Below are 16704 nucleotides of genomic sequence, written 5' to 3' on the forward strand. Positions count from 1 at the left end.
CACCCACAAATGCCCTTTTCCTCCTGTCTGGAACAACCACAGCAGTGTGTTACCAAGGATCTTTCCTAGTTACCAGTGCCACTGGTATTCTGTGCTTGCCATCCACCGTCCACTCTTTGAACAGAGCTGTCAGTGTCTCCTTCCTCATCTCTCTCTCCTCAGCCTTCTTTCTTTCCATCTCCTCCCTGGCCTCACGTTTGTCCTTTGCCTCAGCCTTCATCTTGACCAGCCTATAGGACATGGGAATATGGATTGAAAAGATATCATCATAAATATACTTAAGCTTGCTAAGCCTACCCTGAAGAACAAAAGGAAAGGAAGGAACTTTTTACTGATATTCTTTTCCATGTGGTAGGCATTTAAGGGAAAATCATCTGTGCAGCTCTTCTATTTTGTGTAATTTCAACAGCGATAAATTTTACCTTCACATTTATAATGGCATTCATCATTTATTGTGTAGATGTCCTTCAATTTCCTTTCAATTTTAGCAAGAAGACAGGTGCATAATTTTGCTACACTTGATTTACCAACAGAATTGCATCAGTCTCCTTTGTCTCCAAGCCCAAGTACCTTTTCACACAAGTACTTCACTGGCAAAGAACAATGTTCGATGAAATTTCTGAAGCAGCCTCACACAATAGAGCCCTCACTGCCTTAGGATATGGAAAATACCCCAACCTCTCCATCATTCCGAACACACAGAATTTGCAGGTTTGGACTAAAAGTAGCTCCCTTTCTTCCTCTTTTTGTTTTCTCTGCTTCCCTGATCACCCAGCCATGTTTTTCCCAATCCTCTATTTCACACGATAAAAGAACTGAATAAAATTGATCCCGTAGAACTGTGATAATTTTGACTTTTTTAATTTATGAAATGGAAAAAAAAAGCCTTTAGGAAGGTCAAAATACTTAAAGCCAAAGAATTGGTTCATATGGGGAGAACAGCTCCTGCTCATGGAGGCTGCTGGAATCTCTCTGCACTGAGGCAGCTGCTCACCTTCGTGGCCTTCACACCCTCTGTAGCTACTCAGAGAAAGGGGAATTGCTCCTCTTTTGTACCCGAGAACTCCAAAATGTGTATTTTAGCTAACAATTCCCTTCTTACCCCTGTTTCACATGCTGTGAAATGGGATGATCCTATCCCTGCTCTCTTCTGTTGCTCTGGGATCATCCTAGAAATTATAAGCCATCAATACCTTCCTTAATGAACAGAGAGACCTGTTTTACATGTCACAGCAATACTCTTTGATCACAGTCAGTTTTATCACCAGGTACTTGTTCTTCATGGCCATTTATCACAGAGGTTTCTTAATGAATCACTGGGTTCCTCAATCAATGGTGGGCATTGCACAAGTCCTGCTGAGGCAGCTCAGCCTCCGGCACTTTGATACCAGGGGAAGGGGAAAATAATTTCCCATCTTCTGACTCCTTCCCCGAGCCAGCAAAGGGGAGGAATGCAGCAGGTACCAACCTAAATGGACTAGCAGATTCTCCTCCAATATATGCTGCAGACAGAAAGAGAAAACAGACCATTTGTAGATGTAGCTCCTCCTCCAGAGCTGTCTGCAAGCCACAAGCAGAGAGAGGGCTGTGCTTGGAGCTGCCAAGGTGCTCTGTGATTGATTTGGGCAGTGTCCAGCACAAGTTACATTCTGTGCTGCACCTGCACTGGCCTGCAGTTTTGCATTAATTTCTAGGGTCCTAAACCACTGTGCAGTTGTATCCTCTGCCTGGTGTCCCTGAGGAAGGACAAAATGTTTCCCCCCAGACTATAACAGCAAAACAGGGATAACAGCACTGGGCACCCATCGCAAAGTGAGCTCGTTTCATATCAGACATTTCCAGAAAAGATGAGATGGCAGCGAGGTGACTTCTCCCTGCAGAACCAAACATGTCTCCTCAGGAAGGGAGCTGCCTGCCTCCCACACAGGGATGGGTGACTCAGCCTGAAGGACTGCCATCCCTGGACAAACACATCTGTTCCAGGTATCGGTCCCTGTGGATAAGGAATTTCTCCCATCTGTTCTCCTGCGTGCCTTGACTCCCAGTCAGGTGGCAGTTCAGGAGAAACTGGAGGAAGCCCAAGTGAGCTCACTGAGGATGGGTAAGCATTAAATGGGAACCTGTGGTGAATCCTGCCTTTCCTGAAGGTAATGCCAAGGCTCCCGGGAGCTTCATTTGGGCCAGAATTCAATTCCTCACCCTTCTGGTGCTTATGTGGGAGATGTTGAGCACGGACTGGCACTGCTCCTGTTACACTTCTTTCCTGTTTGGAAAGCCAGTGACTCACATAAGGAGTCTCAGTGCTGCATGGTGTCGGTAAAATCCTCTGTGTTGCTGTGATTTGAGAATCCCATGCAAATCCCACAATACAGCCATCACAAATATGTAAATCCTGAGCTGCAGTGAATGCAAATCCCATGAGAGTACTACCAGTGGATATGCAAAACCTGCTACAGCCGTGAGATTACAGAAACCCCCGTGGCAATGCTGCCTATGGAGATATTTATTTCTACAAGTCTTGATAGTCACTTCTTTTGCATCAGCTCTGAGAGCTACAAATTGAGAACCTGCCTCCAAATGTAAACATGGGCTTAACAGCCAAGGTCAGGATCACAGGTCATGGGTAGCCAATACTTTGCATTCTACAGGAAAATCTGCCCTCTTCAGAAATAAGCTGTGATTCACAATGAAAGCCAAGAGTATTTTAGCAGAGAAAAAAAAACCAAACCACAAAACCAAAGCAAACAAAAATCCAACTGAAAACCCCAGGAAATTTTTGTATTGTAATTCAATTTCCTTTGCAAAATCAACTGAGATATGGTTCTGAACTTCTTATATGCAGGTGTCCCTCTGTGAAGCAATATAAGTGATGAAACAGTCCTAAAGCAAAGATGTCGCAAGGCTGGCATACTAAACATCCCCCCAGAAAAGTCTGTGCTTGAGTGAAAACTCACTGAAAGAGGTGTTTCCCCAGCTCATTTGTTCAGTGGACCAACACTTAAAAAATAGAAAATAAAACTGAAATTCTTTTACCAGCTCTATTTTTACCACTGTATGTCTGCTTATATAGAAAACCCAAAAGCTGAGCTCTTGCACACTGACCACATCAATCAGTTATGATTATTTTTATCTATGCTGAGAAAGGAGGTGACTGTATGAAATTCACTTCTCACACTGCTTTATTGAATTCACACCAGGCATGTTCCAGTGATCTGCAACAGTATGTGGAATGGAAATGTAGAGAGAAGCTCAGAGCAGTAGAGAGAGATTTAACATATCCTTTTATGCATTATAATGCTGAGAACTTCAATTATCTTCATTTAGGGTTTATGCATAAGACATGTCAACATTTTACTTCCCTAATTCCTGACACTGAAACCCTGAAACCAATTTTCAGGCTGTATGCACTATTTATGCAAATAGTCAGGCATTCAAATAGAAGTCATTATTCTACAAACACAGATACAGAATGAAGTGATCTAGTAGCAAATGAGTAATTTTGACATCAATCACAATCACGTCTGGATCATCTGCAAACTCAGAAGTTCACTTCTATATTTTTCTGAATAGAGCAATGAAAATAAAGCATTATTGCTCACCTAATGCTCTCACATTCTAAGCTCAGCATATTGTAAGGTGACATGGAACCCCCTTCCAATATTCATTAAATATTATACTAAAGCTAGCAGCCTGGAAATAAGCAACAGAATAAAATACAAAACAGTTCCTACTTTAAAGGGAAAAAGAGAATCTGAAAAGAAAGCCTAAGCAGAAAACACAGGAGAAGGAGTTTCTACGATGTGCCAGGACAACATTGTTGGTGGTTTGGTCAAGAGAAACCATCCTGAAAGGGGAAAAAAGGTTATATTTTTATTATGTTTGGAAGAATAGAGAAGAAATGATCTGAGGAGTCTCTTAGACCTTTGATAGTAACACCTGTCCCAAAGAACTGCTGTCACTAAGCTAGACCGGTTTGGAAGCAGTTTGCATTGCACATATGTAATTAAGATAGAGTCTAAGGAGGAATTATATACTTGTAAAGGGCAGAATATTGCCTTAAACAGGAATAACTAGTGTTTCATTTTGTGTGACATGTTCTGGCATTTGTCCTGCTTCTCAAGTTTTGATGAGAGACAAATACCACCCCTGGCACTGCACTCCACAAGGTGTGTTCTGTTCAACACCCCACCAGCCAGGCTGCAGTGATACCATTCCTTTTGTAAAGGAGAGACCAGGACACCAGCTCTGGCCTCGTGACCAGCCACACTGTCACCGTTCTCACCTCTCTGATGTTGTACCTCGCATCAAAGATTTGAGCTCCTCCGCCACCATCTTTATTCCTCTCACGTACGGGCCTGGTTTGGTAGGAACACTGTACAGAGGGTTGTGTCGCATCAGATATTCTGCAAGATAATTAATGGGGTCAAATGTGCTTGGGTCTTTGTCTGATGCAAGCACATGCTTTCTTTCCACTTCCATTAACAGATTTTCTACTCCTGGGATTAATGTAGGTAGGAGTTTGTCAAGCAAATAGATGCGAGTATCGAGTGTCTCTCTCTCTTCGCTGTACCACTCTCTGGCCAGAGAGTCACAGGGTTCTCTCTTCTCTATCTTTTCTTTTTCTGCCTTTTGTGCTCCAATCACACTTGCCTTTGTCTCCTGCAGACTCAGACACCTTTGTTGTACCTTTTCATAAAAACACTCTTTCCACGAAGCGTAATTACTAAGACATGGCAGTTCATCATTCCCCTGATTGCTTCCCATTTCTGTGGCAGCTCCATCCTCATGTCCAAGTTTGGGATATTGCAGACCTGCAGACTCTGCTGATTCTTCTGGATGAGCAGCCATACCTCAATCACTGTGACACAGAAAAAAAGCAGCTTGTTATATAATGCCAAAAGATGCAGCAGGGCCCTAACAGGTGACACAGCAATAAAGCCTATTGTTAGGAATTAACTAATATTTTTTCTATGTTCCTTTTTTATTCTGTTACTGCTGCTTTGTACTCTTAAATAAATACAGCCCCTTTGCTTCAAAGAGCAGTAAATGATTTATAAAGATTAATTATGTATCACAACAGCCCTTGGAGACAGAGCAACTAACTGTGTTCCTTTCTTACCAGAGAAGAAACTGAGACACAAAGGGGGAGTGATTAATTGCAGGTCACTTGAAGACTCAGAAACCAAGTGGTGAACGGTGCTCAGAACTTGTTCCCCAGTTTCAACCAGTGGAATCCTCTTACCCCCAGTACCATTATTTCTGTTTAGGTCCATTCCCTGCCTCCAGGAAATCCAGTGGATATGAGACAAAGGAAGCAAGTAATGGAAAATGTCAGATACCCAGCAGCAAGATTCCTCTATATGCTGCCTCTGCTTCAGCTTTTCTGTAGCTGTGAAGGACAGTGAAGAAGCTTGTCCCACAAACTACTTAACTTCAACTTTGGCAACTATTTTTTCCTCTGGATATTTTGTTAAGGTAACAAGGACACAGGTGTGTGGATCAGCAGAGCTTCTACGGAAAGGGAAACTCTATACCATGAACTCTGTAATCAAGTTGTTCACAAGCACTTAATGTTGTAGATTATTGTGTAAAAGAGGTATCTCCCTTTACAATTTCATGAACCTTGCTGTTTTGCTTCTCAAAATGTTCTTTCTGTGAAATATTAGGAAGAAACTGAGCTGCTCACAAGGCACAATTTGAAAAATGTTTCCGTGTGTCTCCAGGCATAACTGTCTGCATCTGCAGTGGGATTTACACACACACAGGATGGAGCAGAGGGCTGGCTACTGCTTGATTCAAAGCATGAAAACTCAGCAGCATGCTGCCAAACCCCAGCTCAGCGTTAAGCAACAGCAAAGAAGGGTGCTATTAATAAATAGCCTAACACCTTTCCAAATTAAAGATGAAACTCCGCTCAGAACTTGCTGCCGCACCAACCTTTTCAAGTTTTTATTTAAAAGAGCTTTTCACTGAGGCCTCTCAGTATCCATAGCAATACTGCTGCTTTTGATATGTATTGCTCTTGCTGTTTAAGCATTTGTAGCTGTTCTGAAGTGAGTTCAACCTTCCAGGAAATGCATAAATGTGATCTACAGCCCTCCTGGCACACAAATGTAATTACTAATATGTTGACCTTCTGGTTCATTACCACTGTTGGAGTGCAAGTACTGCTGGATAGGTGGGATGCTTCACAGCATTGCATTTCTAGGTCTGTTTTCTTGATGGGCTTGTTGGCATCTTGTGGTAATTTGATTTCAAAGATGATTACCTGCCAGGGAATGGGATGAATTTATGGCTCAAACTGCCTGCCTGACCCACACAAAGGGTTTTAAGTTGGTAGCTGGTTTTGCCACTGAGGGACATGAGCTGTAAAGGAATATGAGTTTATAGTGGTAAAAAGGGAAACCTGTCCACCCTGTTGAATTGTTCCTTGCTTAGGTGAGTTCCTTCCAATGAGCTGTAAAACCAGACTCCTTGGTTCAAAGAAGGGTGTTGACCAAATGTTCTGGTCACATTCCAAATCAGCTGGTTTTGTTGTGCCAAAATAAACTGTTCTTGCAGTTTCAAATACTTATGTTATTTTTTAAACAACCTTTATGAAACTCTCTGCAGTTTCTGTGCAATGTTAAAGTGACAACTGCCCTCTGCTTCATGAGGTGGCTGATTCTGAGAGATGATGAATACATTTTCTATGCTGCTCTCAACCTTTTGTTAAGGATGGTTTTGAGGATTAGTAAATGTTTATAAAGTATCTCTATGTCTCTGACCAAAACAAAACATAAAACAACTAGTGCAACTGTTCTATCTCAATTCCAGGGCATTCACATAACTCCAGGAATGGAAGCAGAGCCCAGAGAACTGTTCCCACTGCTTTAATGCAGTACAGATGGAGAAGACTAAGAGGGTATGGAAGAACACACAAACAATACATAACTGTTCAAATAAACAACAAAGGAGGGCTAGAATCAGGCCCTGAAGCTTGGAATTTGTTGAGGATAACAGGGACACACCTCCAGTTTGGATAACACACCATTGGCTCATAAACTTCAGTGCTGATTTACATTAGTTCAGAATTTGGCCCACAAGGAAAAAATTCTTAACTGAAAGGGTGGTCAGGCACTGGAATGGGCTGCCCAGGGAAGTGGTGGAGTCTCCATCCCTGGAGGTGTTCAAGAAACGACTGGACGTGGCACCCAGTGCCGGGTCTAGTTGACAATGTGGTGTTTGGTCAAAAGTTGGACGTGATGATCTTGGAGATCTTTTCCATTCTTAATGATTCTGAGAGTCTGTGATTCTATAATAATACAGAGAGCTCTCACGGCCTATGGCATTCCCAGATGGAGCCCAAATAACAGTAAGCATGGAGCACAGAGGCAAACTTTAGAAACACCTAGGAAGTTTGAAATGTCATATAAAGTTTCCTGTAAGCCTTTGTTCAAGCTGAGGGCAAGATAAGCTTTCTATTATTCAGTAGGATGCCACTTTCCTGGCTCCTTTTCTGTGAGAAAAATATTCTTGCTGGAATCCCTACAGGTAGAAAAAAATTATCTCTGTGTTTTCTGTACAAAACCCAAATCTGCTCATAAATAAGATTCTTATGGTTTCATTGTTATTCTGTTAGGGAATTTTGGTGGGTGGGATAGGGCCAGGAAACACTAAAGTTTGTTTAGGTAAGTATTTTGGAGATGTCTGAGTTACAAAATCTTTTCAAAAACAGTCCAATCTTTTTGACACTCTATCACTCTAATATGTTCCACAGAGCATGTTTATCTCATCAATCACAAAGAGCCCAATACCCTTTTCATACATGACCTTTTCAATACAATTAAAATTTTAAAACATTTTTCCTTTTGCTTTCTGAAGCTTTGAAGAACTGTTTTTCTTACCTTTGGAGCAGGTATCAAAATAGATCTTACTCCTCCTGCATTCAAAGTGGCTTTGCAAATCAAGAGGAATTTAATACATGCCCATCTGTTCTCCACCATTAAAAATCTTGAAGTGAATTAGGGATTTCTCAGACCTGCTGTGGAGCCGGGCTGTGAGTTTTACTCCTCTGTGTGTTTGCAGTTGCTAAGCAATAATCCCAAAGGTTGCTATGTCTTTCCACGATCAGAATTGCTGTAGGTTGTCTTTTGGCTTTGGCACAGCCCAACAGACTCTTCTGTTCTGAACTTAGATCATTGCACCACATGACTGAAAATAAAATCCAAAAAGGACTAGGAATAGCAACAGACAACATTAAGAGCACAAGCAGAGAATCTGCAGGTGCCCTGTGACAGGTTTACCTTCAGATTCGAGGATCATGAGGTCCAGAACTGTCACAAGTCCATTACCAGCTGAAGGGAGGACTGTGTTAACCAGATGTGAGAATTTGAGAGATAAAATTAATTCCAAACTCAAATCTAAACATTTTCAGGCTTTCTTTCTTGCGAAGAACTGCGTTGCTTCGAAGCAGCCTTGCAGGAAAGGCACACACAGCACTAAAAAGGGGGGAGTGCACAGTGCCATTTTGTTAGACTGCTTTTAAACCTGAATCTAAAGGAATTTGATGAATCTCCTTTCATAATTTCTCCTACATTCTTTGAAGAATAATATGCAACACAGGGAAAGGAGAAGGGAAAAGACAAACACATCTTCAACAGCCATCCTGCACTCATTTACTCTAATGCAAATCAGGTGCCTCTTCAGCGATTTCCTTGGGTTAGGCAGGACTTCCAGCTGAGAAATTCATGGCAATTTCTGCCAGGAAACAAGGTTTATCTAATGCTGGTTTAAATTTGTGTTTTGTGCTGGAAGTGGCATAATCTTTGGATTTCCTACCTGCAGGAAAACTGAACTGTGAATTTATCTACAGTATTTGTCATTGGAACAGCTGCACAATACCCTGTCCTCTGGCACGGTATTAGTCTCCATTTCATGGGACAACTTGTAAGAAACCTTGAAATAGAGGAGGTCAACTTTCATGTGAAAAATAGCTGTAATAAATTACCATTTCTTTGCTATTTATTTGGAAAAAAGTGTATCAGAAGGAAATGCAGTGCATTTCCAAGACGTGTTGAAGTCTAGCATCAATTATGTTAACAAAATGAAGCAGAAAATTAGTGCACAGGACTAATTTAAAATGAGGCTTTAAACTGGATTGTGAACTTTTTCCCTCAAAGCAGGTTGCACATGATTAATTCCTGTTATCTCTTCTCCCAGGTGTGCTTGGTTTTCCCCCTTTGCAATTCAGAATTCTGTTTCTATTATGATTAACTTACGAAACATTTTTCGGTATGAAACGTAAATCAAGAAGATACTCTCCTTTTTGCTAAAAGTGATTTTTTTTTTCAACCCCCAAACAAGAGTATACAAATAGAACTTGGAAGGAGGGATCAAAATGGCTCTATTTTTGTTTTTCTGGAAGTGGAATCCCGTGGGTTAAGCAAACCTTTAATTGTACCCTATTTAACTTGGCTGTTATCCCTTAATGTTTTTGCTAAGCAAAGTGTATCTTTTTATTATGCCATCAAATACTTGCACTGTTGACAAAATAATGGGCTGAATATGTCATCACAGATGTTTTGCTGGAATTGCCTCTTCTATCTTTTTTGTTTTTCTGTGTAAGATACATTTTGGGAGCACTCTGATGTCTTTTGCAGCCAAGATTATGCAATAAAAGCCCTAACACGTAGTAATAACAAGTTGTGTTAGCCAGAGAAATGTTTGCAGTGTATTAAATAGTCAGTTTTGGAAATGTGTACAAAACCAGCTCGTGTACAGCTCCACATCCTTTAAATGCTACACTGGGCTGAAGCTGCAGGTGCTGACCACACAGGAAAGAATAAGGTCACAGGCTTCCAGCCTCCTTTTTGTACCAACCCTGATGCTGTGACCACAACCTGCCCTCTAATTGCTCTTTTCAATCCCAATACATCTGCCTTTTAGCTTCCTCCTCCACATTTAAATTCTGCTGCTAAAAGACACTGCACAAGCAAATTATACCTTTCTAAGGGCTGGAGAACCATCCCAATCTGTGATTGTTGTAGTTAACAACTGATATGTTGGACTGTAGATAGCAACTCTATTATTTACTTGTGGTAAATGTTTTTTATAAGGGTTTGCTGTTCAAATACCTGGAAGAGCTACAGGGTATACAAAAATTACACAAAAGTAATTTTGGAAGTTGGTGTAAATAATCATTTCTCGATAGTAATCTCTGCGTGACTTGATCAAAATCCAAAATGAAATGCCAGTCCCAGGTGAGGGAACTGCTACAACACTCTGGGAACTTCAGTCATCCATCCTCTGTACCAGTGCAGAGGTACCTGAAGATGAGCTATGTGCCTTGAAGCAGCCCTATATTTGCAGGAATGAAACTAAAAAACCTCAAATTATACTTTAGAGAAAGGTGAACAGTTGTATGCCAGAAAAGGAAAAACTTTCCCATCCTCAAATGTAACTCCTGCTTCTGCTGAAAATCATGGGAAAAACTTTACAGCATCATGGCCTCATGCCTGGCTGCCACCTCAACATGCAGTTTAGTTACTTAACTTAAAAAGAGTCTGGAAGGCATTTTCTTGCCCATTTTGCCATAAATCAGTGTGCTGCAAGCACACCATCCATAAATACTGTGTTTCAAAAAAAACAACATTTTGGCTGTAAAACACAGGACAAGGGCTCTTCATTTCCCAGTGGGTTTTGCTTACTCTCCCCATATGCTCAGATCCCCCTGGGGAGTCTTTTGGATGTGCAGCCCACCCTACAAACTCACTTTGGTCCAGTTCAGGGAGCCTGTCCTCAATCCCTATCTTCCATCCCTGTCCTCCATCCTCGCCTGTCCACCAGGAGGCAAAATGCTTCATTAGCGATCCTCACTTCTCCATTGCAGCAAAGCCCAGCTACAGGAGCCTCCCTGATCATTATTTTAACTGGGGAATAACCTTAAGAGCGACCATGTGGTTTCTCCAGCACTTAAATTTACAGGGGCAAAGTGCAGTCAGCCTGAGGAGCAGATCAAAGCCACATCAGCCATGTGCTTAAAAGGAAACTATGGGTTAATACACCCCCTTGACAAAGAATTTGCTCTAATATTTAGAACAGCTTCTGGTTATCATTTGTGGTGGTGTCATTCAATATTCAAGACAAATCTTGATCCCAGTTACCTCCTTCCCATGATATTTGGTGGATTCTTGATCCAAATTACCTCCTTCCCATGAATTCGGTAGCACCAGGCTGAAAATGCAAGGCAAATGAAGTTTAACAGCACTTGACCCTTCGCCTCAGACCCCAAACCGCTGAGCAGTTCTGCATCTGTGGATGTCTGAGGGCCTAAAATATCTCGTGTACTCATCAGACTCGTTTTTTGCTATTTGGGCTTGTGCATTGATGTATGAAGAGGTGTTATACGCTGTTTTCATTATGGAAAGAGTTACTATTGCTACCACAGCTGAGGAAAAGCTACATTATTTGAGCACTAATGCCAGCTTTCACCAGTGGGTGCCAAGCCCGCTGTCACGGATCCCAGTGGGACGGGATTCCACAAACCATCACCAGCCAGGAGGCGCACTGAGGGTGCCCAGCTGACACACATTCATAAAAGCCACCTCTGGGGCTGAGAGACAGGAGGGGCGACGCCAGGACCCCCTACTCCACGGCCGTTCCCTCAGGGACCAGGGGTGGATGCCAGGACCCTCCAGCCCCCTCAGGGACCGGGGGGGCGATGATGGGACCCACCTCACGCCCCCAGGGACCAGGGATGGATGCCGGGACCTCCAGCTCGCTCAGGGACCAGCGGTGCGATGCCGGGACCCCCCACCCCCGCCGTGCCCTCAGGGACCGGGGGGCGATGCCGAGACCCCCCTCAGGAGCCGCCGGCGCCGCGGGGGTTAAAGCGGCGCGGCCGCCAGGGGGCGGCGCCGCGCGCGCGCTGACAGCCGGCGCGTGCGCGCTGGCGCCTCATTGTGCCCGGCCGGCCCGGCCCCGCCGCGCCTCAGTCGGCGAGAGGCCGCGGGCGCGCGCGGAGCTGCTGCCGCTGCCGCCCCCTGCGGCCGCCGCCGCCACCTCCGCATCCCCCCCCCTTCCCCCGCCCGCCCGCTCGCCATGGAGTGACGGCCCCCGCCGGACGGCCGGACGGGGGGGCCCCGCCGCGCCTCGATGGCTCTGGTCACGGTGCAGCGCTCGCCTACCCCCAGCGCCACCTCCAGCCCCTGCGCCTCGGTGAGTCCCCGGCGGGCGCTGAGGGGGCAGCGCGGCGCTCGGCGGCCGTTGGGGTCCGGCGCGCGGCGCTGCGCATGCGCTCCCCACCCCCCCACACCTCTCCTCAGTCGCCCCCCGGTGCCGGCGGGGTCCGGGCCCCGGGCCGGGGGCGAGGGCGGCCCGCGGTCCGCCGGGAACGGGGGGTCACACACCCTGCGCTGTGGCCTGGTGACAACCCAGGGGACGGGCGGGGGGTCCCGCTGCCCCTCAGCAGGCCCCCGTTGGGGTAGCGCAGTTCCCTACCGGCCCTCGGGGCACCGCGGGGCCCCGGTCAGACCCAACCCCGCTGTGAAGGATGGGGCAGCGCGGGGCTGTTTCTGTAAATCCGCCTGGTCTAGTCCATGCTCATTGTGTGCGGTGGGAGAGGCGGGAAGCGTGTGTGGAAGAGACCTGACATGGTTGGGGCTCCGGCCGTGCTCAGCTGATCTCATCTGACAGCACCTCTGGGTATCCCCAGCGCCCTGCCTTGGCCAACACATAAGGGTATTTTTTCTGCCCCTTCTTCCGAATGGTGAATATAATTTTCACGGCGCTGTGTCAAGCCCAGGACAGGCACAGAACGGTGGATTCCAAATCCCCGGGTGAGATGTGCAGCAGGACAGATGTTCCCATCGCTGCCCTGGGTCAGGCAGGCGGCTCTGGAGGCTTCTGGCTTTCCATGCTCTTTACACTTAGGACAGACTGTTGTTTTAGTACTTCTGTGTTGTAAAATCCTGCTTGTTAACCCCTTCAGCTGCTGCCAACCCTGTTTCCTATGTAACCAAGGATGAGAATGAAAATAGCTTGCTTTCACGTCTGTATGCTCAGTTCTAAGTTAGCTTTTATCCTTAAAAAACCTCATGCATTATCACACTGGCGTTATGTCTGGTTTGCAAATGTTTGGAGGGAGAGAAGAATTGAAATCCCAGTTGCTTCCGTCGTGGAGGGGGGGGATGAAAAAGCCAAGTACTCTGAAAATATTTCTTGTTGTGTTAGGTAACCTCTTCAGAAACTAGATCAGCTACTTGACAGGTCCTGCCTGCCCTGACAGCATTTTAGCTGTCAGAACACTTATTTTTTTTTTCCCCTCTTTCATTCCCATGCCTCTCCTAAGGTATGTTTATTTAGCAACACAGATTAATTTCACTTATATTTCTCTGCCATAAATATTAATGTGCTGCCTTACTCAGAGATTGTTTCCCTCTTTGACTTCTTTACCCTTTCCACTATTCCTTTTCCCATACAGTTATTGTATTTAAGATGCCTTGTGAGAACAGATAGAGTTCTCTTGGCATCTTCCTTCTTTCTCCCACTTGGATGCATAACCTCTCCCTTTCTTAAATATTTTATATATATATGAACAATTAGCTGTGTTCTTTAAAGCTTTTCCATCTGGAACAGCCAGGCTGTTTCCCAACCAATTAAATTAAATTGAAGCTGTGCTGATTTTTGGACACTACTTAGTTTTTAAATATAAAAACAACTCCCTGTGGAGGCTGATACACCCAGGGGGTGCAGCTTTCAGTGTATGTATCTATATTCTCTTCCTTCCATCCCATAGTTCAGAGTGTATTCTGTGCCAGCGGGATTTGTACAGCCTTGCTGCCCTATCCAAAAATAAGTGTGTGGCATGTTCCTGGCCTGGTTTTGGTTCTCATAATTGCTTCTACTTTCTCACACTTCTCTTGCAGTATAAAGTGCAAATGATTTTCATCACATTCTGCCCTTAACTGCTGTTGGTTGAGCACTTCTGCATTTCCTGTTGCAGCTTCCTAACCACACTTCAGGGGTTTGGCTGCCCTTTTAGCCTCTTGTTAGATAGCTGGGCTTGTTTCCCCATCCTTCCGCCAGGGTTTTGCTGAGCTCGTGTGTGTTTCTCCTCTGCCACAAACTTCTTGTTTCTTACTCAGAACTTTTGGTATCATTTCAGATGACGTTCCCTCCTCGCCTGCTGAGGGCTCGTGAACAAGGGCAGACACCTTTTTAGTCCTTAAGAGAGCTTTGGGCCTTCCACACTTGCTGTTGTGATGGATCCTTGTCAGCTTCAGCAGGAGGACTTGATTCTTTGAGTTTTAATTGAAATTGTTTCAACCATTCTGTTGTAAACTGGTGGTAGCTTCCTTCTGTACAGACCAGTAACTATCTCCAAGTTACTACTTTAAAAGAAAGCTTGTCTGGCTGAGTAATTCTTATGAGTAGTATAAGGGTCTATCCTGCAGCGTGGAACACTCTGCTTTTGAGCAAAGATTTTCTGGTGGCTGCTGGAACTTTGCTGTTCCAGCTTGTGGGCAAGGGAGAAGCGTGTTGGTGTGCAAGCATATGGCTCTGTCTAATTCTGTTTCCAGGTCACTAAGAATTTTGAGGACAGAAAATGGATTCTCTTTAAAATTGCTCAGTGTCTTTTTACTTTAGAGATAAACTTCTCAGGCAAGGAGAAAAGGTGAAATTGGTGTCCTCAGACTGAATTTTTTGCACTAGGTATGCCCTATAAACTGTTATAATTGGCTCTTGTGGATTCAGGGGAGTAGCTGATCTCAATCACTCTGAAATTGGATGGCTTTTATTTATAGGTTTTTATCTTGTTCTCATTGCCATAGAGCATCTCATGAGCATTCATTTCAGGGTAGTTCATGCAAAGTGTCAATTATACATTTACAGCCCTCTGGTTGCTTGATGACTTGTAAAATTCCTTTAATTGTTGGTCCAGACTTTTGCTGTTTGTTTTGGCCTTTGGTTATGCAGTCATTCTTGAGAAATCAGACTGCAATCTTCACTTCTTACGGCAGAGCAGTTGTCTTCTGACATGCCCTGTTGGCAGAAAGTGGTCCAAGGCAGGGCTGTGCTTCAGTAAAATGTAAAGGTACCACGAGCCAGAGAGAGGCTCCCTTAGTGCTAATGCTGATGCATTGTTGTTCAAGGCAGTTGTTGACTAATAAATCTGTATCAGAAAATAATCTATTGAAACTTGCTCTTTTATATTATTTGTATGCACAGTTAAAAAAAAAATTCTGTAGTTTCTTTAAGGTGCAGTTTTCTTTTTGTCTATTATATCTCTTTCCTGAGAGGTGAAGAAGCTGGGCAGGCAATCTGGCCCTGGCTGCTCTCACAGTTCACTTGCCTTCCCTACCCTCTGGGACACAATATGCTTTCATTGGAAGGGACCGACTGACCCAAAAAGAGAGGCTATGCTGTACATGGATTGTTCTAAAATGCACAGTTTTGGAAAAAAAATATGCGAAAGCAAATGAAAACCTAAGCCATTGAACTTCCCCTCCTTAATCCCAGGGGAACAGCTTGAGCAGGAAGCAGAGTCCTGCAAGTGTGTTGGGGAATCTCATGTTGTGCTTGGGAGCTCCTTGCTGGTGGAGCTTACAGGAAACACTTTTCCCACTTATTTATGGGGAAGGTAAATATAACATTTCTCTACCCCTGGTCCTGTAATTGCTGTTAAACAATGTGGTAATTGTGAGTTTACTTAATCATTGGTAAATCTAATCTATCTCACATAGAACTTATTTTTCTTTTTTCCTTTTTTTTCTAATTAATTAAGATCTTGATAACTGCTGAGTTTATGGTGTTATGGGGAGTTGATTTTTGGAGGGGACTACAATGTAGCTGGGAGATCAGAAGCTTCTTATGAAATACTTAGTAGATTTAGGAATGCCTGATATTTCAAGATGGTATCATCTGTTGTTTGTTGGTTTTCCTCAGCTGATGTTTTCCAGATATAGCCAGAGCTCATTCTGGAAACTGAAGTTTTTGGAGGCAGTGGCCCAGAAGGATGAGCTGATTCCTGCTTGAGGCAAACCTTGTGCTGTACAGATACCTCAATTTCCTACAGTGCCAGCTGTCACCATTTGGGAGATAAAACTGTTTCAGTGAGGTGACCTGTTACTTCTTCCCTGTCTTTCAAACTTCTGTTGAAACTTCTGTAAGGGAACCAGAAGACCTCCACCTCTTGCTGGGCTTGATGCTGTGTTGTTAAAAGATGAAGATTTCTCTCCAGCAGCACAGATAACTTTTGTGTGTGTAAATGGATTCGTGTGTGGTGAGATTCTCCTGTTCCTAAAGCAGCTTGATGGTCAAACTGTGCCAAAAGACCTGTCCTTCTCTGGAAGATCTGCTGCCTGTGTATCCACACTGACCAGGCTCTTGTAGGGATCTGCATGAAATCAGATCCTTAGAGGATCTGATCTCCTTAGGGGTCAGAACAGTCTTTGGAGCTGAGAGGGAGGATGGTGACAGTTGAATTGGAGCATCATAGAGAAACATTCTTAAAACTTTCAAAGTGCAAGAAAAAAGTCTTTACCTTTTTTTTTTTAAGGGATCTGACTGTCCCTTTGTAGCACATCTCAGTGATAGGCTTGATTTCTATTTTGTCTTATTTCTTCCTGAAACAGCCTAAGGTTTCTTTACAGAGTTGGCATTTGCTTCTCCCATATTCTTCACCTTCTCTTTGTTTCGTTCCTGGGGTGTTGCTTTACCAGT

General features: G+C 44.1%; 2 protein-coding genes across 8 annotated transcripts in view; one reads left to right on the top strand and one right to left on the bottom strand.

Annotated features, from left to right (window-relative positions):
- EFCAB5 (EF-hand calcium binding domain 5) overlaps window positions 1-12259 on the bottom strand; it is a 37076-nt gene extending 24817 nt beyond the window's left edge. For 3 of the 7 annotated variants that reach the window (XR_003535481.1, XM_027690946.1, XM_027690940.1), the window contains exons 1-3: window positions 12168-12255; window positions 4283-4858; window positions 74-230 (exon numbers count right to left, since the gene is read on the bottom strand). Coding sequence is in view for 6 of the 7 variants with exons in the window: in XM_027690946.1 (XP_027546747.1) it covers window positions 74-230; window positions 4283-4848 (723 nt within the window). In the remaining variant the exon portion in view is untranslated. Of the gene's footprint in view, window positions 1-73; window positions 231-4282; window positions 4859-6148; window positions 6269-7886; window positions 11052-11144; window positions 11215-11715; window positions 11866-12167 lie in introns of those variants that run through there. The other 4 variants (XM_027690943.1, XM_027690941.1, XM_027690944.1 and 1 more) reach the window with 4 other exon arrangements.
- Window positions 12070-16704, top strand: part of SSH2 (slingshot protein phosphatase 2) — a 95280-nt gene continuing 90645 nt past the window's right edge. Inside the window, exon 1 of the mRNA XM_027690937.1 lies at window positions 12070-12198. Within this exon, the coding sequence (XP_027546738.1) occupies window positions 12136-12198 (63 nt within the window). The 5' untranslated portion in view covers window positions 12070-12135. The remainder of the gene's footprint in view (window positions 12199-16704) is intronic.

The sequence above is a fragment of the Neopelma chrysocephalum genome, unplaced genomic scaffold, assembly GCF_003984885.1.
Source record: "Neopelma chrysocephalum unplaced genomic scaffold, ASM398488v2 Primary Assembly neopelma1_82, whole genome shotgun sequence".
Lineage (NCBI taxonomy): Eukaryota > Metazoa > Chordata > Aves > Passeriformes > Pipridae > Neopelma > Neopelma chrysocephalum.